This window comes from Atractosteus spatula, chromosome 26, assembly GCF_055471065.1.
Source record: "Atractosteus spatula isolate fAtrSpa1 chromosome 26, fAtrSpa1.hap1, whole genome shotgun sequence".
NCBI classification, from domain to species: domain Eukaryota; kingdom Metazoa; phylum Chordata; class Actinopteri; order Semionotiformes; family Lepisosteidae; genus Atractosteus; species Atractosteus spatula.
In genome coordinates, this window is record NC_142731.1 from 2,176,480 (window position 1) to 2,201,228 (window position 24,749).

Genomic DNA, 24,749 nt, shown 5'->3' on the forward strand with positions numbered 1-24,749 from the left:
ATAATCAGTAAATTATCCAAATTACTGAACTATATCGGAAATGCCGCTCGTCATCACTGTTGACTCCACCATGTTCCAACAGGTGCAGAAAAGACATTCTAGCTAAAGCAGTTGTATTAGACCAGTGGAAAACTTGACTGAGTTTATGCATTACACCACATCCCCACAGCATCAACAAGATCAGCAGGCCACAGCCTGTAATCAACCCAACACCGGCTAGACGTCACGCTGTCAACAGCATAAAATTGCTGCCAGATGTTGAGAAATAAACCCATGCTTTAATCTCTTTCAGAATCTATAATTGCTTTGTCCTTTGGGCTGCAACAATAAAATTGGCCATTTCAACTTGGTATTATTTATAAAAATAACAGCCTGTTTTTAGATGGGTTGCCAAATCTACATCTCCCATCTCAGTTTCATTACGCCAGATTTAGTTGACTTTACGTTCCTGGTTTTAATATGGAATGCTTACAAATTTCCTCTCTCTTACATTCAGGTTCATGATCGATGTCACGCTATTTTTAATTTTTTACTACTGCTTTTTACTATTTTATTTTTCGGTGGCACTGTGGCTCATATTGTAGGTTGCTGGTCAGCGGTTGGTGAGAGACCAGGTTCAAGTCCTCAGACTACAGAGCATTTGCCAGCAGCTGTATCACCCTGCAGCTTACAACTGGCAGCCCACTGAAGCTCAGCAGGTGAGTCTGGCAAGTACCTGGAAGGGAAAACTAAGGTTGGTACTGGAAGAGGTGTTAGTGGGACCAGCAAGGGGGAGCTCACCCTGCTTTCTGTGTGGGTCTTAATGTCCCTTCATAATCCTTCAGTCGAGACATAAAAGTGACACCTTGGCTCTCTGTAGTCATTAAAAATCCCAGGGTGTTTCTCAAAAAGAGTAGGGGTCTTACAACAGTGTCCTGGCCAAAGTTCACTCTGGTCTTTACCAATCATGGCCTCCTAATAATCCCCAATTTTTATGGCTTCATCACGCTAATATCCTCCCCATTGATAGCTGATTTGTGGGGAGCGAACTGGCGCACAATGGCTTCCATTATATCATCCAGGGGGGGCTGCACATTGGTGGTGGTGAAGGGGAGTCCCCACTAGCTGCAAAGCGCTTCAAGTGGAGTATCCAGAAAAACGTTATATAAAATTTTAAGGGTTATTTATTATATTTACGCTGAGCTGAAATAGTATAAACCTAGACTGTGGACTACAGGTGACCTTTCTGTATAGGGCTGAGGAATATCTTGCCTCTGTGTCCATTATTTTGATGTGTAACTGCTTTTGCAGCTTGGCTTAAAGACCCTCTTTAATTTGACTCTTAATCAGGATTATCTTCTGCATGCACATGCCAGTTTTCATTTATGAAATCCTTTACTTTTTAACATTATACTGCACATTTTAGTGCTATCCAGCTAGTCCAGAAATAAATCTGCTTTATAAAGGAAAATGTCAAAGGGCTAGTTTAAAAAACACATGCAGTTTCTCTTTTTACAATACACTCTAGGTTTCATTTGTTGCCATAAAGAATTCTAACAGTTATAGAGCCCTCAGTTCTCTTTGCACTTTAAAAACGGTTTGCTTCACAACTCAGATAAACATAGGAACATACCAAGTTAAGAAATAGAAACATTCAGGTATCTTATGTTTCTAACCCTGGAGAGTTAACCAATTGAGCCTAAAACATTTTCATTAATGGCTTAGCTTCTCAAGGCCTTGTAAAGACACAGGCAAGTGCAGTGCAAGGTGACACTCACACTCCCAGCTTCTCCAGCTTGTTGTACTGGTCTGTGACATTCTGGGTGGTGTTGATAGTGACGTGTACGTAGGACTGGGGTTCCTCCTCCTCTTGCGGCTCCCCTAAAACTGAGACAATTAGGTCACTGTTAATAGTCTGCAGGATTGTCAGTTTTCTCTTCTGAACAGTTTCTGCAGAAATTAACTAAACCACCAATATGTTTTCATACCTTGCCTTGAAAGGGCAAACTTTTTAATTAATCTTGTGCTTGACTATTTGGAAGCATCTTAGATTAAATGGATTTGAAAACAAACCCGATTCTGTTAATATAAATCTTTCGCAGCATCAATGTTAAGGAGAACAAGCTTACTGAAACCAAACTGGAAAGAGGAACCAAATTCATAACATTTTTTAAGTGGTCTTACTCCCTCTTTGAGGCACCCACCATACTCATACTGTAAACATAAGAGACACATCCCACAGAGATTCAACCCAGACCTTACTGGGACACAAACATCTAAATTCACCGACATACAAATCACGTGCTTGACTCCATCACACTCAGAAAAACAGGGCTAATCACTCAATCCCAGGCCCACTACGACATCAGCTACCTTCCTCGCTGTCCATTTTCACCGTGTCGGACTCCTGGGACGGCTGGCTGATTCCCACGGCGTTGATGGCTCTCACCCGGAAGCGATACTCCTGCAGAGTCTGCAGTCCCGACCGCACCCTGTAGGAGGTGCTCTTGCAGCGGTCTGTCACCTCAGTCCAGTCCCCACACTTCCCAGGGCCCACCTGCTTCACCTCCACCACGTAGCCCGTGACCGCACTGCCCCCGTCGTAGCAGGGCCCAGACCAGGAGAGGACCAGGGAGGTCAGGGAGAGCTGGGAGATGAAGGGCCTTCCCGCCGGGGGCTGCGGCCGATCTGGAACAGAACCAGTGACAGGGCAAATAGATCCCCAGTGGAAACAGCACAGTCATGAATGTGGAATGTGGGTCTGATGCTTGTCTGGGCTGTGTGATTTGGGTTATGCGAGGTGACCGAGGGTCAGTTCTTCTCAAGTTTGTATCTAGCTGCATACAGTATGCTACACTTAGGTCAAGTAGGTAGCTGAGTCAACATGCATACTGTAGGCTGCAAGGGAACAAGTAAAGGTTTATTCCATGCTGAAAAGAGAAGAAAAGGTACAACGTTTCAACTGTGGAGTCTTCTTCAGGTGTGGGGAGAGAGGAAAACCAGCAGTAGATAAAGAACAAAAGCCATGAGTGGAGAGGAGGCGGGAGCAGGAGAGAAGCAGTATCGACACTCAGGTGGTGTGAAGTCAAGAGAGGTGAAGAGAGATTACTTAGTCAGAAGAATTGACCAGGCTACACTTAGTCAAGGACTCCTCAGTCTCCTGTTTTGTTTTACTTCAATTATGGATTCTAAAAGTATAAATGCTTTATGTCCTTTAAAACACGTCTTCCAGAGATACAGGAAGTGCCAAATCAAGGGACTGGGTCAGTGTGATCTGCAGAAGACCGCGTGTCTCTCTAGAGGATCAGAGTTCCCAGCACTCCTGCCCCGGAGGTTCAGGCCCTTGCCTCTTACCGATGACGGTGAGCGTGAGGCTGCGATGGGCGGAGCCTTGGAAGTCATGCACCAGCACGGTGTAGCTGCCCGCGTCTTCTGGGCGAGCCTCCGATATCGCCAGCCTGCTGCTCTTATCGCTGGTTTCCACACGGGTCCGAGGTCCCTCAGCCACCTGAGACAGGGACAGAACAGAGCACCACAAAATGATGAATCTGCTTAGCAGATGCCTTCACCCTTTGCAGTTTCCAGTACATGCAAGGTTTACAGTGCATACAAGTACCAGGAAAACAATCATACAAATATGAATTTCATAAAATGACAAAAGTGCTAAACAAAAAGCTGGAAGTACAGCTTATCTTCCAGGAACAACCATATTAAGTAGTAATAACTAAACCAATAGAGAGAAAGTGTGGGTAAATCGGTAATGTATGCACCCTGTATGCATTTTGAATAAGTATAATTAGTGAATCACTTTATCAGTTCCAGAATTTAAAGGACACAGTGTAAAGATAACTGAAGAAGTGGTTGCATAAACATTGCAGAACCAAGCCCTAACCCATGTTTTTCTTCTCAAAAGTACAATCTTACAGCCTCTTTCATAATCTACCCTCAACGCAGAAGATGACAGCCAGCTGTTTTCTCATGTGTGGTTTAACCTCACATTGACCGAGACCTGTAGTTAAAGAGTATGACGAAGCCCAGCCATAACTGTTGCCTTGCCCCTCCGAGCCCATCTAGAGGTCGGCGGTAATGCTCGCTACCTGTTGCTTGTTGTGAATCCAGCAGGCAGCGACGGGGGGGCTGCAGCGGTATGTGCACTGGAGCTCGGCTCGCTCTCCCACCTGGACTTCCACCTGCTCTGGACAGTCCACGATCTGCACGGGCAGCGCTGAGAGGGAGAACAGGGGTTGACCGAGTTTCAGCAACACCTGCCTGCAAAGCTGAAGGCCAGTGACTGGAGGGCAGAGCCACACTTACACTCATAAGGCTTACTTACAGGAGATGACTCCCTCCGAGACTCTTTCCTAGCTGATTAAAACACAATTTCATACAAAACCTAATTTACAAAATGCAACAGAATTCAATACAAGATCAATACTCATTTTCAGAAATCCATTGGCTGAAAAAGAAAAACATTTGATCTCCGAGTTCAATAGACTGTGAAGCATGCTTTGTGCATGGTCTTTCTGACCTTTTACTGTGCTGGAATTCAGTTGATGGTTGAACTTGTTTTCTTCCAAAATATTCCCAGTTTGCAGTTACCACATTTCACCTTAAAGTTGCCATAAACCACTTTTACCACACAGCACTGCAGATCCTGTTTTGGGACTCTTTATTTAGAGCAAGTCAAGGTTATTTTCCAAACATACCTGTTTGACAACTAGTTCAGGATATTAATATTATACAGCCTCCTGAAAACAGAGAGCTAAGAGCAAAACCTTTCCAAATAAAATTCTGTGCTCAGCATACTCTTCAAAGATAGTAGGATCTTAGTCCCAGCTCTTCATAGACTTTTTATTGCTTATTAACTGCATCTCCTGGAAGATGACATGACAGAAGTCTCAAAAGTCTCTCTCATGCATAGTCTCTAAAAAATCAGCATTTCAGATTTGTAGTTTATGTTTTTGCTTCCTTCATGCAATACCTGCTCAGTCCTGAATGTGGTCTAAATATTTTTAACATTTATCTATGACACTATAGGTTTCTAATTCTTAGTTTGGGATCATCTGATTGTCTAGTTTGACAGCTATACCAGAATGTAAGTTAGATCATAGAGGCATACAGTATATAGATTAGATGCCCTAACACAGATCCTTGAGGTACTCCACTAATTAAATTATCACAACTTGAGCATTTATCTATAACCTCTGCTTCCTACTAAACTCCTAAAACTACATGCATTATCTAGAATGCACTTCCTGCAATTTGAGAATTAAACTTTACTGACAAACTTTATCAAAGAACTTCTGGATTCATAAATTTTATATGCCGTTTGCATCATTTCCAGTTACAACTTAGTTAAGCAAGACCTTTTTAAATTAATGATGTTACCATATTGCTAGGTGATACTCTAGTTTAACTGTTTCCATCAACCTTGCATGTAACAGAAATATGATTTTTTGGTCTATAATTGCTTTGTTTGGTTCTGTTACCCCAGTTATTGACGAATACTACAGTACATTAGCAGTTTTCTAGTCTGTGGGTACTACCCCCGATTCAAAAGATTTTTTAACAAAACGAAAGTTTTGTTAATGATCAATGAGCAACCTTTCCTGTTTCTTTAAGTACAATTGGTATAATGCCATTAGGTCCTGGAGTTGTATAAGAAGTGCTTCTACTAAACTCACTTCTGCTTTACATTTAGTAATATTATTTAATATGGAACTTTGTCATTCCTAAGCCTGAGGCTTGTTGTCTGTGCTTCCCTTGGTGAACACATTAATGACATGTTTTAATACATCAGTCCCATTAATGTTATACATAATTTCCCATGTTTTTTAATCACTGACAAATCAATTCCTTTACTGTTGTTCTGCTTTTGTATAAATGAAAACTCATTATAGCTTCTTAATATTTCTTTTTCTGTCTTGTCATTCTAACTTTACTACCAACAAATCCATTCTATCCCATTCTAGTTCCATTTTGCTCCTTTAAGATTGGCTTTCCTGAATTGTTTTGGACTCTATCCACGTGTTTCCAAAATATACTACAATTGCAGTTCCTTTAACATTGTCTCTACTAATTGTTCCTTACTTCCTTTTCCTTGAAAATACTGAATCAGTACAAACACTCCCTATAGTAGATATTCTGACAAAATGAATAAGCAATCAAGGCCACTATCTATTATTACAGTTTCACTTGGTGATATTTCTATGGTTTTCGCATGTAAAGACAAATAATAGCTACAGTACAAATTAAGTTTTTATTTACACTAGCAAAAGTAAAACTTCCTTACAGTTTTCAGAATAAATCAAACCTTTACTGTCTTCTCCATCAATTTAAATGAGATGCAGACCTGCTATTTATAAAACAGATAATCATGTTCATCACCTTTTATTGCTAGAAAATATTATATACAATTGTTTTCTAATCTACATCCCAATTTGTTACTGACAATGTCATAGAAAATTCAATTGCCATGGTAGGGAAATGGTAAACTTTGCAGCTAAATCTGCAATTTTCTATGCTCAGCCTTGTGGTTTAACTGAAAATTGATGTGAAATTGGTTTTGCTAGCAAATATTCCACTCAACCTCATTCATTAAAACCAAAAGTGAAACTACATATATGCAATCACTGTCAGTACAAGCTAGAAGAAATTATCAAGTTTAAATCCATTCACAAACAGGTCATTTTCTGTAAAGGTAATTTAACTGGTGAAACCTTTAGAACAAAAATGCTAATTGAGGTACTCGTTAACATTTAGTAGCAATGAAATAATTATTAAAATGGGAACCAAACCTATAGTATACTGTATATATTGCAAACAAAGCAGAGAAATGAACTTTTGAATCATTCTGGGGCTTTACAGTTGTGGTTGTGGGATCCCATTGTCTTTAAAATTCATATTATTTATTTCTTAATTTGTTCAATGTCAAGTGTTTTCAGAGACATTAGAGCCTTTAGAGATACATTTTTAAAGTACACAATAGTCTCAAAGCTGAAAACAGAAATAACAAAGCTAAAGTAAATTGATTCAATTCAGGAACAGTAACATCAAGAATGAAAACAAGCCAGCCAACAGTTCTCTTTTTAACCATGCACACCTGGCCAAAGAGACTGACCTCTCAATTTGGCAACACAAAGTCTCGCTGGGGTGTAAAAGATAAAAAGCAACAGACACAACAGACAGAATCTTTAACGGTAAACCAAATGACATTACTGTCTAACCCCCAGTCTCAGTTACCTGTTCCTGAGAAGGCTCTTCTCTTCGGAGCGACTGGACCTACAAAGACAACAGCAAACAGACTGCTGAGAGCAGAAAGGGGCGGGCCTTCAGAATCAAGGTTAAGGTTGTTTGTTGAGTGGCTGAAGTCAGACGGCCTCATGTTTGTTCAAGGGTTTGATTTTCACAGCTGCAACCTTTACACAGAGATGAGGGTTGGGCTTTGGTTTCTGTAACAGACAGTCACAGTTATTTCCTAGTACTCAAACTGTAAATACGAGGACACTATTTTGCAGTTTGAAAGTAATTTGGAATTTTCTCAGTCTCCAGTCCCTTTTTTCCCCTGATTTGAGGAGAGGTCCGGGAGTAATCATGTGTTTTGTTGGTGCTACAGGGACCTTTTTTAATAATGGAAGATTGTTTTAGTATGAAAAATATCAAGAATGGAGACTCTAATTAGCTAATTAATTAAGGAACTGACATCCCAGTTCTAAGGCTCAGACATTTACCAACTAGTCCCAGGTCAGCTACACTAGAGGATCCCAACTCCAGCCCTCTATCAGGTGACCCAGTATTAATAGCTTCAGGAGATATTGAAAACCTTTTGGATTCCAGACACAGAAGACTGGAATTTTGAGACCCTAAACTAAACACGTTCAGGCAGGACAGATTTATCACCTTTCTGGCTAAATTACAGGTGTCCAATCCTGATCACGGATGGCTGCAGACCCTTGTGTCTGCAGGCTTTTGTTGTTAATGACCTAAATCAGCATAGAATTCAACCAATTTTCGCAGTTTTTCAGGTGTTGGTACTTTAAAGAGACCTAGAAAACCTGCAAGGAATTTGTCTGAATCAAGGCCAGTGTGTGAAAAGTGGACTCAAAGTGGAATCTTAATGAGCTTAATCAGCTAATTTTTTTGCATTATTGGATGAATTTTATCAGTCGGTTTTTTTAGCTTTAAACACACCTGGAAAATGTGCAGATACACTGGCCCTCCTGGATCAGGACTGGGGATTCCTGGTCTAAATGCTGTGAGCAGTAGGGCCTTTATTGCTGTGAACAGGACTTTGAGAGACCATCCCAAAAGAAATCAGAGATTCACCCATATTGGGCACTTCTATGTCTAGCCTAAAAATGTACTTTTCAAAGTCTCTTGAGATCATCTAATGTAATGTTCTTTAATGTGCTTGGGGGTTGATTGATTAATATAATGTATTATTATTACACATTTGAAAATTTAATTTAATCAAAGATGACTAGATTTTCTTGGTAATAAAGCAACAGTATCAGTTCAGCATAGGTATAAATGTCCATTCCTATATGTTTCATTAAGTCTCCAGATACCTGCAAAAACCTATTTATTCTAAATGTGTCCTGGAATTAGGCGTAGCAACTCTATACAACTAGAGATAGTGTGTTGCATAGATTTAAAATTTCACTGTAAAAGTATTAAGTTGAGAAAATTGGTCCAGCAGACCTTTCTGGTTTGCTTCCCACCTGATCTTTTAAAGACTTAATTGACTTTAATTTCCAGTGTTTGAGGTCTATGAATTCACATAAAGCCTGCAGCTCTGCACCTCTCCAGTGAAGATAATTGGGTAAATTATGGCATTATGACATTAATGACAAGAGTTACTGAAATTCCTGCAGCCATATGTCCCCATGGCAAAGCTGACACAGTGCCTGTCATTAGACATCATGTACCTTCCCCCTGCCTTGATCCCCAGCTCTCTGTGCAGAAGGGCTTTCCATGCCTGTTGATCCCATTGCTTTCTTCAGCCATGGGGGGCACAGCTGTTTCCGTCTTGGGGATGCAGTTCAAGACAGGAAGGCATTTCTTTGGGCTGCGGTTCCTGCAGATGGTTTCGAAATCTGTGCGGAGCAGACAAGACTCGACAGGTTCCATTTCTGTGGTACTGTACATCACACAGACCAGAAATATTTCAGTAATGATTATTATCTTTTTTTTAGTCAGTTTGCCGATAAGGTCATTTTATGTTCTCTCAACTAATTCAATGTTTTCTAAAATGGAATCCACATCCTGTCTTGCTTAATGTTGCTATTGTTTTTATTGTTTTGACACACATGTTAGATGTCTTTATCCAAGATAATGTGCACCCACTAATACTTTCATTATACAAAATGGAATGTTCTGCACTTATACTTGACTGTAAACTGATATATTGTAAAATAAAGTTCTAAATACAGATGTAAAAAAATCCAGGATTTACCATAAACCTAATGCATAAAATACTACAGGCTTGTATTTATGCAACGGCAGCATGCTCATAACAAAATACACTTGTCAAGCCAAATTTCATAAGCAGAATAAGAATATTTTGGTTATGTGTACATACAGTAAGCAATTGTTTCTTGGCAAAAAAAGTTTCAGAGGGAAGCTTTCATCAAATTTCACTGGATGGACTAGTTACCATGCCAGACCACACCCCCTCAAAGGGAAACAGCAGAATAGCACCTAACCTAGCAGAAACAACAACACAGAACCATTGTGGTCACTGCAGGATATGATACCCTCTTTAATGCAGTGGTTCCTAAATGTCACGGCGTTTCAACTAATGTAAGACTCTGCAAACTTTAGAGAAGAAGAAGACCCCAACCACACCTCATCTACAAGTGACAGACCACGTTTCAAAGATTTTTTCCATGGACAGATCACAACATGATCAGTGTGAAAACTACGTACAGATACAGTAACTGCACACACGTGCACAGACACAGTCAACACATGAATTTTGAAAGACAACTGTCTCGATTATGTGATGGTGAATGTTTGTAGCAACTGCTGCAGTTCACGTGGAGGAAAAACGCCAGTTTTGTGGGGCTGTTTTGCAAATTGTTAACTGAATTTCGGCTTGGTATACTGGAACACTTCAGCTCTTTCCAAACATTTTCCAAAAATGTGTGTAGTTGCATGTGTAAGCATGAATCCCCTGTACCTGAAACAAGTTGAATTTAATAAGTTGTATATTCTCTGTTAATATGACTACTGGCCATTGATTGCTCCTCACTAGTGGTGTAGATGCTTCGTTTAAAGAACGAGCTCAACTTTAAAGAACGAGCCTGCAACTCCAGCTCAAATGGAGTTGCAGGATCTGCAGTTGCAGACGACCCCCCATGCCTGCTGCTCAGTACCTCTGACACAGACGGCTGCGCTGCTGGAGGTCTTGCCCTCTTTGTTCTCTGCCACACAGGTGTAGGCGCCAGCGTCCTCGGGCAGACAGTCATGCACTTCCAGTTGTGCCACCCCACCCTGGAAAGAGGCATGCCCGAAACGCACAGCCTTGCCTGGAAGGAGGAGGCCACACAAACAGCGTTAGTGCTCTGAAGTGGGACGGGATCAGGTGGGGATGGGAGGGGGGGATGCAGAACCAGGAAAAAGCTTGGGACCCCAACCTGAGACGGCTGGAGGACAGTGCAGTTGAGAGTGTTTCAGTCTTTTTTTTCTTCTAAACATCTGAACAACAAATGACTATTTGGAAGAGCTCACACACAGAATCCTCATCCAGTATAAATCTTGTAGTAGTGTGTACAGGGGTGTCCGGTGCTGGTCCTGGAGAGCCAATATGTCTGCAGACCTTTTCAAGATCTCTTTAAAGCAGCCTGGAGAAGCTGTTGCTGTTCAGTGTAGCCAGTAACGAGCTGGGTTATCTCATTAGGAGCTGCACTGGAATGGAAACCCAAAGACCCTTTAAGCCCTTCCTCACTTTTCGGCCATTTCTTTCATTTTCATGTGGCGAGTGCAGGTCAATTTCTGAATGAATGGTGCATGATGTCCCACACTGCAAATCAGAGCCATCATCACAGTAAAACGCATACTCACCATTGTGCAGCCAGGATATACGCAGGGGCTGACTTCCTGTGATAACACCTCTGAGCCTGATGTCACAGCCCTCATCCACAGAGCAGTCTTTCAGGGGCTGAGTGAACACAGGGGCCTCCCAGCGGGTACGATCAGAGCCTCTGTCCTCTGTGGAGGTGAGAGGAGGAAACAGCTGTCTGTTAGAGCTGGCTTTCTCAGGCCTGCTCTTGGGAACCCCATGTGACTATCTAAATAAGCTCTTGATCATTTTGGCTAACTGAAACTTCTGATCGAACTGTTTGCTCGTTATCACTTACAATGATAACCTAGGTGATCCAAATAGAATGTTGTGGTTTTTCATCATGGGTACAATTATCACAAAACTGGGAACCATCGTTTCTCACAATCATCAAGGTACTTTTGTGCTTAACATGAAGTTGTGATAAACATGAAGTGTGAATGTTTACAGAGACAGAGGCAACAAGGACTGCTTCTGAGAGTGCTCAATGCAAGAAGATCAATGTTTCAAAATGATGGCCTTTGCAACCTCCCGTGTTTTCTAGCTCTTATTTAATACTTAATTCCTAACAGATGGTTTTTGCTTTTTTTAAGTACCTCCAGTTCTTCATTTCCTTCAGAACCAAAACTGTCTGCAGTTTTAATTGGTGACCTGTTAACACTATAGCTCTATGTAACGGATAAGTAAAAAGAAATAATCAAAGTGTCTAAAACCTCTCAGAGTGTATCTCTTGGCTTTCCCCACAAAGATTTATCATGATATCTTTCTGGATTTTCATGGTCTCACCATTATTCTAAATGGTGCATGCTTTATGCCCTACATATGCAAAAAACAAAGTACTTCAAATCACTGTATTGTAAAAACTGTACAATGGAGTACTGAAAGTTGGGCACATACATCCAACTCATCAACTGCTGAAATATTATAGCCCTACTCTGACAAGCCAAGACTTCTCCAAATGGAAAACATTCATAACATGTTAACATTAATTAGTAATCTCTTATACTTATGAAACAACGCACAACAAAGGCTCTCCTGATAATTGTAAATAGGGAGCCAGCTGTAGTTTTAGGACTGAAACAAACCAGACAATTAAGATTACAAAAGCTTAATGAATTGAAAGACTTGATAAGAAAATAAACTCCCTTCCTCTACCAAACTGCAAACTGGCAGCTGGAAAAAAGTGAAAAGTTGGGAAATGGATGTTTTCTTAAGGTAATTTTTGGGCTTCAAAAATGAGCTCTTAAAAGGAATTAGGGCAAAGCAGAAACATTATCAAGAGCCAGCGTGCTTAGTCAAGCCAATTATCTTCAAAATGTTAAATTCTACATAAAAACCAAGAAGTTAAATTATCTGTCACATCCACCTACTCATCACCTGTCACACCAGCTCAACACAACAAGAAGAATCTTTCTGTGTATGGAGCAACCAGCTAATTCCTGTTGAATAAAAAAAAAACTAGGCAAACAGTGAAACCTAGATAACCCAGTTGGCCAATTATTCAATGCTAGTAGCATCTTAATTGAAGAATTACATCAAACCTAGGCTGTCAGTTTGCTAACAAGGTACAGTAGTTGTACAGTTATTAATCATAGAACTATGATTTTTTATAAACAAATAGCAGTTTTCTGTCCTTAATAAACCTACGTTTAATTTCCACTTGTGTCTTCGACTTGGTGATAGACCATTCCCTCCTTACAATAAATACTCTTTGACTTTGATAGTGACTACTCAGCCTCTCCAGAAGAAAAACAAGGTCTTTCTGAGAAAGCAGTCAAAGTTACCACTTCCTGTCAACTCAAATTGCTGTTCATAATTGGTTGCGCTTGTTTTCAGAAGCAATGTTTTAATGGAATGGTATGAATTGAGCTCCCAAGACGTACAGAGGCAATGTTTGATTAAATAACCCAGAAATATCTGAGCTGTGAGAGCTGCTGCATGGTCTTGCTGAAATGTTCTGTGTCTGTGTGTAAAGCAGTACAAGGGTGAGTATTTGTGTATATGGACATGTGCTGTGCAAAGATATGAAATTGTTTCATATCTTCTCGGCAAAACGCTTCCAAACACCAATATGCATCTCATTTAACCAATCATTAAAAATTGGCCTTAAAGCAAGCTCAGTCTCAAGCTCTCTGCTGGATTGTCTCTCTCATCATGTTGAAAATTTAAGCTCAGAAGCTTCAACTGACTTTTGAAGAGTGGTGCTTTTCCTCCTCGATCTCCTTCACTGCAAATGGTATACCTTTCAAGAATGTTCCTCAGGGTCTGCTGCACAGTGACAACTTTAATGTCTGTGCTCTTATCATGTGAAATTTCCTTCCATAATGTTTGCCACATGACGTACATACTGCTCCAGTAAATGCTCAAGGGTAACAGCAGACTCTTACATACTGTAGGTTTCACATCCATAAGATTCCTGTTTATAGTCTAGAGCCCTAACAACTCCACCATGTTTCTACTCACTGTATAGCATACGTGTCTCAGGAAGGACAACTAGCAAGTCCAGATTTCAACTGAAATCTCTCATTGCTACAGTCCAGCACCAGGGAACTAGGCCACTGAATACTCAAAATAAACCAGTACAAAGGAGTAAAGGTGTTACGTAATGGTTAGAGTGACTACACCTTGCCTACAGTACATATAGAATAGTTGATAAACAGGTGGAATGTTACCACCTGCAGATTTGATCCTTGGTCTGCTTTGTTCTTCGGGGAGGATTTTCCTGCTATTGGTTTGATACTGACTCAAATTCCAACCAGAGTGCATGCATCAGAAAGGGATTTTCTTTTCCCTCTGTAAATATTTAATTTGCAAGCATTTAATGCAATGAACCATATTCTTAAGTTTAAAAGATGAGTGGTATATTTTTAAATTGTTAAGCCCTCATTGTTCTGGATAATTAAACAGTTAAAAGTAAGCAATTTTATTAGGGTCCTTTTCTGTGCAGAAATAATAATAATAATGTCAAAAGTGAGAAACTGTTATGCCAAATAGAACCAGGCTCTCAAACAGTAACCGAAACACTGAATAAAAAGCAGTGAAATGTTCAAATATTTCCTGCAGTAATTTACTAAAGATATTACTGAATCCTTCAGCCAAAATATGCCTGGCATATACTACATTAAATAAATGTTGTTTTTTTCGCTCTTGCTATATTTTATTGTTGAGTTCAGGATTCTGGGCATGCCATTGGTGGACAGTAAACTGCCCACAGAGGAGAGGAAAACAAGTGAGTCTCATCAAAGACAAAGTTTAAGCAATTGAGAAAGAAGCTGGATAATGGAATTTATGTCTAGGGACATTTCCAATTTCCCTCATGAATAGCAAAAAGTTCCCAAAGGATTTTGTGGCACTAAGGATATACAACTAGAAAAGAACAAATTCCTTGGGACACACTCCTTACTGTGGGGCTTATTATGACCATCTACAGACATGTCTACAAATCCCTTCCTGAATTTCAGCAGTAATAAGAGTAATCAAAACATCACTGCGTGAGAGAAAATTACCATGCTAAATTTCCCATCTTCCTTGAGACTGTTTCCCATAGCCAAGTATGCACTTTTATATGTGCCCTGCTTCTGTTTTGTTGATCATTATTTTTCCTGCACACTAAATTTTCCAGAGAAAATTCTTCTTCCAGGAACACATCTGGAAGCAAACAAAGAGAAAATCTTCTGAGGAAGCAGTCAACACTGGACTGTGCTCTGAAGCCCATCACTGAAGGGTGAGAGCCTAATCCTGTGTGACGCTGACGAATGCCTCTCTGGATTTCTCTTCCTCTTCATCCATGCAAAACATGTTTTCCAGAAGCAACACTTTTTTCCGTTCAGACAAATATATACATAGATATGAAGCAAGACAAAGACAAGCACTGCAATAATACAAATACAATTGAGATGATTAATGCTTAATAACCAGCATAAGCAAAACAGGCAATAAAGCCTGATTTTTTACCTTTTTAGAGTAAATTTTAGAGTCTCCATATTTAGCTCTGAGATGTGTGTTTCTCTAATGAGTTTATCTAAATTTTTGCAGCAGTATGACACAGAAGTTTACTGCATACAGTCAGACCCTACATTTGAACAGCACTTCACATCTCTGAGACCTCATACAAAAGATCCAAAGAGAGCACCATTCCAGCCACACCAAGTGGCCTTTGAGACGTTCTTGAGAGGCTTTTCGAGTTATGTTTCTGTAGCAGAGAACCCACTACATTTTCCCTCTGTAACGTTTACAGCAACCACAGCAGCTCACAGAATCAGTCTCATTAATCTCACTCATTATACTACATATGCTAAATCTGACTTTATCAAACAGGAGAACATTAATAAAAACTGCATTGACTGCAAGGGAAACCGCAAGCAGCCAATGACAATTACAAAGCTACAATGTGTTCCAAGGATGGGTATTGTGAAAAAATAGAGACAGTTTGAAAAACCTCCCTGAAACTTTCCAGGAACAAGTGAACAGACTTTTTCAGCCATATATGGTCAGTTCACACAACACAAACAGCTTTTATAGTTCATTAATTAGCTATCTTTGATCTGGGAAAGGGGAGCAGAAGAGAAACTACTTATTAGGCTGTAAGCACCCAGATCATTAACCCCAACAACAGCCTTTTACTCTCCTTAATGAGCTGAAGTCTGCTAATGATGATAAAAGATGTTGGTGGCCTGCACTCATTCCAGCACAGTGAAACCTAAGATTGTGAACCCAGTATAGTCATTAACTGGACTTCAGATGAAAAACACAAAGTTAATTTCTGGAGCACAGCCCCCTTGACAGTGTTTGGAAGAATATTGATAACTGGGCTGGAATTTGTTTTTTAATTTGTTCTTGAAGCTAAAATAAAGCTTACATTTTAACACTGCTTACTTCTAAACACCAAACCTTTATTCAGACAGACCAAAGAGAACCGTCCTCCATGCCTAATAAGTTCCAGGAGGGCAAAGGTTAAATATTTTTGATCAAGTTTTAAGTAGATGTACATTGCTTCCTGATGCATTTGCTGGATTTAACTCTCTATAAACCTCTATAAAATATTATTAAAACTAACATTACACTATGTTGCATATTTTTAAAAAATACACTCCATCTTGATGAAAACGATTTCATTTTCATTGTGGGTACCTTTTCAATTTAATGCAGGGTCATCAGTAAAACAGGACAATTGAAACTTGCCTATATTTAAAATATTTGTTCAATTACAGCATCTTAATTTCAGAAGACATCGCATGTTCTAACAAGACGGAACACAAGGCAGCTCAAGAAACCCAGATCTCTGCGTACTGTATGTGAGATGCAGGCAGGGACTGATGAGGTAAAAGAATAGAGGAAGGAAGCTTTGTAGGAACCCGACACTACAGTATGCTTTAAGATTATAATCTGTTCACACTGGATTTTCACAAAGATGCTGGAGTTGAACTGCATGTCTGAACTCTGAGCACAGCTGAAAATAGGGTTATTGAATCCTTCACCGGACAAGTTCATGGTTAGCTGCTCCACTGGTAGATAGTTTGACACTTTAACGTGGAGCACTCCTGGTCTCTATATGAAATCTGCACTATGGTGCAGTGGGGTGGTGGTTAGTTCTGTGTGGAATTTGCATTTTCTCACCACGTTAGCACCCCTCCTCCCAGCGACATGCTAGTTAAACCGGACTGTCCCGTCCTCCATGGCCATGTCATAGATTACCGTCTATGACATCCACGGCAAGTGCACTCCTGTGCCCCCTGTCCTATCACATTCCCTGTGCTTCCTGGATGGGCTCTGGCAGCAGTGACCAGCAACAAGAAAAGTAGCTAATCAAAGGATTTACGGAAAACCTGCACAGCCCTCTTTCTCTCTGACACACTTTACTCATCACTCCACATTAGCTGCACATGCCGAAATGATAACAGCTGGTAAAATGACTATTGGATAACTTAGCGCAATTTCTTCATGTGATAGCCCCTCTGATTTCACTCACCAGCGAAGAAACCTGCTAATCCCAGTACCTCTTCACAACTTGTTAGAAACGGCAGTATCTGTATTCCCTAGAACTCTGGTTCTTGGCTTTAATATAAACAAGATTATAACTCATGCTTCTGTTTCAAGAGGCTGAACCTCAACGCCTTGTCAGCAGAATGTGGAGAAACACTCTGTCCTGCATTGCAAAACAAATTCTGTTTTATTGCCAAATTACAGAAGATGCAGATAGCATCCCAGACCTAAATGTATTCCAGTGAGCTATTTACAGGTCTCCAAAGAAACAGAAATTCTCCTTGTATCATGCCATTCCAACTGAGGTCATAACAACCTGGCCACAGGGACAATCAACCGCAGGCCTGCTAGCAATGAGGGAAGTGAAGCGATGAATCATGGGAAGGACGGGCTGCTTTAATCAATGTAATCTTGTACTGTATGTTAACAGAAACCTAGTCCAGCCGAATGGACTGGGAGTTTGCCTTTAGCCTCATGACTTTGTTTCTAGGCTCTTGAAATTGAATTCTGCCATGAATTATCAATGGAGGTTCACATAGCATATAATCAGAAGTGCCAAATTTAAGGAGCAAAGGTGGTCCATAATTCGGTCAGCCATTACAGTCTTACTAACCAGTTCAGTTAATAACCACAATCAAGACCTTCAAAACAGAATAATTGTGCAGGGGAGTGTGAAATGACAATGCACAGTAAATATTTGACTTTAAGTACTCAGCTTAAAGAAAGCAATGTACCATACATGGCCAAGCCAAAACATACTACTTGGTTTTTTTCAGTCTTTCCTGGGAATGAATGTTTATTACTAATTGATGCAAACTTAAATGGAACTCATATGGTATGAGAAGACCTTAAATAGTCAAATGCCAACCTTTGTCTGTCTTCGCCTGCTAATGATTAAACATGCTGCCACTTGCTGAAACTACATTCCAGGCAACATGAACCCCACGGCTGTACTGCTTATAAACAAGAGAAAATGCTCACACAGGCCAGCTTCTTTCACTCGAGTCAATTTTGCCCCATGCTGTTCTCCGAAACTGTATAAACTGAAAACGTACTGTCCAAACAAGGATCTAACGAAAACAGAATTTTCACCGAGGCTTCTCATTTCAATGCTGAGAGATTATATTGTGTTCACTAGATTTTTTTAGGGTAAATGAAACCTGGTAGATGATTCTTTGCATTCATATACTGTAGCACTTTCCATTCTAAATGATCCATCTGCACTTTGAGTTTCTCTCCTGGCTTGTGTTTTCCCATGCTATATTATCTTTGCTGACTGCCCTATCTTTCTTACACCCGAAGAAGGCTCCACAGCCGAAACGTCGCGTTTTCTCTCTTCTCTTTTCAGCATGGAATAAACTTTTACTTGTTCCTTTGCAGCCCACGCATGCTGACGCCGCTGCCCACCTGAACAAATTTAAATATGTATTCATTCAGAAAGCGGGGAACAATTATGTGTTTCTGAGGGAAACAACCTTGAAAATTAACCCTGTCACATTTAGCACACCAAAAGAATTTCAAACCTATGAAACCAATTTAAATCATGAGTCTCTTTTATTCAGCATGAAATGAAACTTAGTTCACAAAACATGAAAGATTTCCATTGTGCAGCAATTTGACCCGCTTCACGTTTTAATCAGCTTCTCTAGTGAAGAAGAGAACTCTGTATATTTCATACAGTATCAATACTCATACATAATACTCATACTCATACTGTTTAAACTAAATTTCTCAGGATCTTATTTCACTTTTCTTAGTATAACAATGCGTTTTCCTCTACCGGGCCAATCAAACGATGCAGATGTAACTGATCCGGCCTGTAAGGACGGATAAAAAAAGCACCTCATGGAGTAATTATTTCAGCTGTTTCTTCATTTACTGTGCAATTTTATATGATGCAATTTTGACTGGCACACTCTAGTGAGGGACCTGCGTTTCCTTCTTCTGATGATACACCTGTGAGTTAATATATCATGTGCATTGTGTCACGGATGAGGGAGAGGACGAACCGTGAAATGGCACAAGAGCGAAAAAAGACCCTATGCGTAGCGGCGAGACGGGGGTTAGCCCGGGCTCAGCTGTTCAGGAAATGCCGTATAGAAACCTATGCCCTAAGGTAGCAGACATGGGGCGACCTGGTGCTAGGCGGGTTTCAGGACGTCCGAATCTCAATGCTGAGCGAAGGAGCAGAGCAGAAGCAGGAAGTAAATAGGCTACAAAACAGGACACACCAGAAAGACATGAATAATCACAGGGAACTAGGAACAGGAGAGAAGCGGAGCGCCCTCAAGGTGAACTGGGCGTGACACATTGAATAGGTATTACCTTTTATGTCACTGAAATCTTGATGCTCCCAGGATGCCACTCATTTTCTCAAAGCAGAGGTACAAGGAAGAGTCTCCAGAGGGAAATGTTAAAAGAAATACAGTACGAAAACCAAAGATGCAGTATAACAGTAATGCATGGTCTCTCCTGCTGATAGCCATGCCACAGAAAACTGAAATCAGCAATGAACACACATACAAAAATAATGGTTCGCGTGAAACCAAACCACAGATCAAGGCTCCTACCTAAGGAAAATAAACCAGATGTGACACAAATAGAGAATGAGTAATAACCCAAGAGTAAAGCTGCTCTTGAGCTACACTCTTGACATCTCTTCAGTGTCTTCACCTTTTTTCCATGTGGCCTTTTTTCCTCTTACAGATCAACACCCATTCACTGCACTGTGTAAACACAACTCTACTTGAAAAATGAAACATTTTTTGCTTGCACTGATTAAAGGATTAGATTACGAGAGTACCAATTTAAGATAGTCCAGCTATGTAACACAAAATATGAAACGTCAGCATCACTGGAGCAGTGGTCAGCACTGCTGCCTTGCAGTGCTGGGGTCCTGGGTTCAGTTCTGGACCCGTGTTGCTATATGCATGGAGTTTGTATGAAACACCTTAGCAATTAAGCCATTCTGGACTCCTTCAAGAGAAGGAGTTGTAGATTTCTGCCTTTCAGCACATCTTTGAGCTTACTTGTGCTAAACTCCAAAGCCCCACAATGCAATACACTTGCCTGTGAAGCAAAGAGAAGGTGGGTTTATTCTACAGAAATGAAGTAGTTAATAAATCTGTTTTTTTTTTCCTCTCCCTTATCACAAATTCTGCCGTCACCAGTAAGAGCTACGTTGCTGGAGTTTCACCTTTGCCTCATAGGGGAAAAATTCCCAACAGACACCACTGATGATTACACAGCTCTGTTGTTTTCAAACATTTGGTAAAAAGTCATTAGTGTAACACAGTCTCCAAAGAGTGGAATAGTGTTATAGTGTTATAGTGTGTAATGGGTAGGCCCTTAACCATAATAAAGCTGCTTAAATAACGTGACAGAACCAGAAATGCTGGAGTTTCGTTCACCTGAACACCATGGATATTTACCGTGATAGTTCCAAACATTAAACAATTCAATAAACAATTTTAGTCCTGAAACATATTGGTGCTTAATTTGACTCTGATCTTGATAAAACCTCAGTTGTGGCATACAAGAGGTCATTAATGATTTGCAAAAATGATCCTCTGTGCAACATTCATTCCACACTAAGCAAAGTTTATTTAGTTGTGTACCAACAATACGGGTACTTTTACTTCCTTCCCCAAAGGCAAAATGAGAATCTTGTTATTTGCAAGACTATGTACAGTATCAACAATGCACAATATTAACCATGGCAGAGAGTTTTGCATTGCTCTGCTTTCAGCAGATAGTTGTAGTTGTAAGAGGTCCATTCATATTTCTGTGCTCTGCAATCTGATACATAAAATGTGCTCTAAGCAGGGAAAAAAACATTTTCTCTTTAAAAGCTCAGTAAAAGCATCCAACAATTCATTTTCTATTCTGAAACACAGCAGAAGGACATCCTCCATTCTCTTCAATTGAAATTAGACGGTTTTAGCCACTCTGGTTCCATAGGGTCATAATAATTATAGTTTAGAATTATATAGTTTTTTCTGAGAAAATTAGATAAACATGTCCAAATACAGCTGGAATGAATTTACCTCTTCTCCTCAGGTGTGAAGCAATTTTGAAACTCTGCTGAAATGTGTTTCTAAAGCATTGAGATCAGGGAATCCTGGACTAATTTTTAATCTGTAGTCAAGGTTCAAATACGTATTTCAGCACGATTGCCGAGTAAAGTATTGGTTAGATCAAAGTCTGGCAAAAGAACATAATGACCGTGCCAAGATTCTAGAGAAACTAGAGCACTTTCACTTTAAGAAACCTATAAAGGAGATAAACCAACTGTGGATTCAGGAATCATGTCACTTTCCATATTCCTACAGTGCACATACAACTTACACAATTCCACAAGAATCCCAGGTGTACCGTCCATGGAAAATGTTTTGTTTGTTTTGTTTTTGTCTGAAGCATTTTCTTTTCTTAGGAAATCAATCCAGTCACTTTGATGAATCATAATGTACCTAGTCTATACTTTGTTGCAATAAAGCTGTCACATGTTAAATGTGAGGGCATGTATCTGTGCCAAGATTCCAAATAAGTCTCAACAATCACCAGATTGTTTACGTTTGCATGATAATCTAATAACAGTAAGTATGTTACTCCGCACATGAAACACAATGCAGTATTCATCAAATGGCGGCTATATATTGGGCGTAATAAGTAATAAACAAAATTCCTGCATCCATTTCACTATTTTGTAAATGAGACTCAAGGTTATATTATTAGAATTTTCAAATTTCTTGAACAACAAATGTTGTTCAAACCAACATATTCGTAGCATTTTAATGCACCTCTCCACTTTCTAACCCCTTCATCCAATACAGTGTTGTGGGGGAGCCAGAGCCTAGTCCAGGCTAGGACTCACCCTGGACGGGACGCCACTGCACCACCGTGCCTCCCTGAAAACTGAATCCCATTTTGAAATGCAGCTCAACACATTAGCAGAAATCCTACACGTTTGTTGGGTGCTGTGAAAAGGCAAGTGTGGCAGCTGAAATGTGTCAATAAAACATGTGTGTAATAAAACTGCCACATGCTCAGAAGCCCTCATGATAAAAACACTTTAAAAAGCAGCATAGACCTAATCCTTCTGTGCTGAGGTGCTACTGAGCATTGTGATATTTTAAAGTTTACAGATGGCTTTAAGTTGCCAAGTGCTTAAGACATGGACAAACATTTTTTTCTATGTAAATCTCAAGAGTCAATAGACCAGCTTTCCACTAATGCTCACAGACTCCTATATTTTACCTTTATAATAATAGGTCTAAAGAATGACCTGATATTTACTCTAGATTATAATGATATAAAAGCAGCTTACATACATCTTTGTGGGGATGAAAGTGATCAAATCTTCCATTTCTAAGTGGTTTAATCAATTTCAGATATTAGATGCAACACGTTTTTTTTCTGCATGTTACCTCATTATGAATGTACAGTATGTGCATTGACTGACATGAGGATATAAAATCATGTTTGCAGAAGGTTCAGGTCTCAGTCTGGAGTGCAGATCAGACCAGTACTGTAGATATCACAGGTTCTAATTCAGGCTGTATGTTTAGTAAACTGTGATTGGGTTTCTCCCAGGACTACGTTACAAATTGCCAGAGAAGTCAGGTGTAGATGGGTTTTAATCCATTGAAGATTTTCTCAGTTTGCTGAACATCAGATCCCTAAATCTTGCTGGGAGTCTTGGATATTCTAATGTTGGAAGATTAGTGGGATCTGCACCAGTCCTCTGTCCTATATCCTAACTCTGTGATTCTGCAATGGGGACATGCAGTTTCAAAGGAGGCAGACATTTCAAGGGAGGTCTGTATATTTGTATGAGGATTGGGGGTTATAAAATTGAATGTATAAAGAACAAAACAATTGGAAAGGAATAAAAGGAAAAATATGAGTATTCATTTTGTGCCTCAGAATACATTACACAGCCAACTCCAGCCCTCAAAGCCCCCAGTGCAGCACTTTGCAATACTACAGGAACCTTAAACCCAGCCATCCATTTTCTAAACACTTCATCCAGTTCAGGGTGGGGGAGCCAGACCCTATCTCAGAAAACAATGGGCGCAAGATGACAGGACGCCAGTCCACTGCAGGACACACATAGACAGAGTTACACACACACTCACACCTGGCCCCCCGGACATGGGGAGAACATACAAACTCCACTCAGACTGCACCCCAGGCCCAGAATTGAACCCAGGGCCCCAGCATTGCGAGACAGCCATGCTGAGCGCTGGAACAAGTAAAAGGTTTATTCCATGCGGAAAAGAGAAGAAAGGAAACACAACATTTCGGCTGTGGAGTCTTCTTCGGGCCTTCTTTGCAGCCTGCACATGCTGACGCAGGACAGAATTTCATATTCCAAGAAGATAATAACATCGTCCACACACTTCCAAGAAATACCATCGTGTGTTTTGAATTTTGATTAGCAGGTGTGTTGTATGAACATAGAGAAAAAAATAATCATTATTTTGTAATGTGAGATGTCCAATCTGGGCATTGCTTGAATTCAGCACACCAGTAACTAAAATAATGCCTCAAAATTTTGGCAACACAGTCTTCATCAATAATAATTAACCACTTGCAAAAGCAACATTTAAACAGGAAATAAAACTAGGCACATGTTTTTCTAGAGCCTTCAAAAATTTACATGATTTTCTTGGAACAGGTTAATGGTTGGTGACGAAGGGTTTGTTTCAGATTCATAAAGCAAATTATTTAAGATCCTCTTGATCTGAAATATCTAAGTATGAGGAAATGTTTGGAGAATAAATTATGTTTAATTACTCCCTAGGTACAGTCCCTTTTTTCTTTATAGTTTTTTCTTTTTAGTTTTATGTTAGTAAGTCATATCATCTCAGTTTTAACATTTTGCGGCAGCATCACACTCTGTTCATAGGCTCATCTATGTTTAGAGAACACTGGTGCTAGTTTTGTAGCGACTCTGGTACTTTCGCAAATTCCCTCAGCTCACAGAAAGAACTCGTTTCTAAAAACTGTACATTCAAAGACAAGAGCTAAGGGTTATAGGTGTTTGACTTGCTAAACATAAAGAAGCCATTGCAGGCAGAAAGTTCAATCTTGATTAATATCTCAGATATCAGTATACTAGAAAATTAAGAAATGCCTAACGGTAGGAGTTCGATGTGTCATTCATTCATTTAAAGTAATTCCTAGTACATGTTCAAAGCTAAACATTGAATTGATATTCTTTATTAAAGCTCTCAATATTGTATGTATGCTATACGCAATATGAATAACAACTGTATTAACGTTTTCTGTAAATTGTCGGCGAACAACTGTTAAAGAAAATAATATTTCAAGCACTCTATTTAAACTAAATGAAAACTTCTATTTAAAGATTGAAAAATGAAAGTGAAAGCAGTTAACTTTTTTCAGCACTTTGAACCATACAGTACGTCGTATTTAAAGAAGAACCAGGACAGTGCGCAGAATTTCAGTAATACAGTATGTATAATGCTTAAAGCAAAATATTCCTTCTGGTTAAAAAAAAAATTGAGGTTGCATTTTATAGACTACCCATGCAAAAGTGGACAAAAACTAAAGTAAACACGAAATTGCAGCAGTTTGACACCATGGACCTGCAAATCCAGCGCAGAAGTCGTGCTGCTGTTCCGAAGCACTACCGCGCGTAACACTGACCGGCTGCCAGCTCGCTCCATCCTCACCTAACCAGCGCCGCGCACGGTCCTAC

General features: G+C 39.9%; 1 protein-coding gene across 2 annotated transcripts in view; it reads right to left on the minus strand.

The window, feature by feature from the left end:
• The window catches only part of mylk5 (myosin, light chain kinase 5), a 37,152-nt gene that overhangs the window by 11,904 nt on the left and 499 nt on the right, over window positions 1-24,749 (minus strand). Inside the window, exons 1-9 of one of the 2 annotated variants that reach the window (XM_088906171.1) lie at window positions 14,548-14,562; window positions 11,044-11,190; window positions 10,356-10,508; window positions 8,907-9,074; window positions 7,222-7,260; window positions 4,077-4,204; window positions 3,334-3,487; window positions 2,353-2,667; window positions 1,758-1,866 (exon numbers count right to left, since the gene is read on the minus strand). In XM_088906171.1, the coding sequence (XP_088762297.1) occupies window positions 1,758-1,866; window positions 2,353-2,667; window positions 3,334-3,487; window positions 4,077-4,204; window positions 7,222-7,260; window positions 8,907-8,985 (824 nt within the window). In that variant the 5' untranslated portion in view covers window positions 8,986-9,074; window positions 10,356-10,508; window positions 11,044-11,190; window positions 14,548-14,562. Of the gene's footprint in view, window positions 1-1,757; window positions 1,867-2,352; window positions 2,668-3,333; window positions 3,488-4,076; window positions 4,205-7,221; window positions 7,261-8,906; window positions 9,075-10,355; window positions 10,509-11,043; window positions 11,191-14,547; window positions 14,563-24,749 lie in introns of those variants that run through there. The other variant, XM_088906170.1, reaches the window with a different exon arrangement.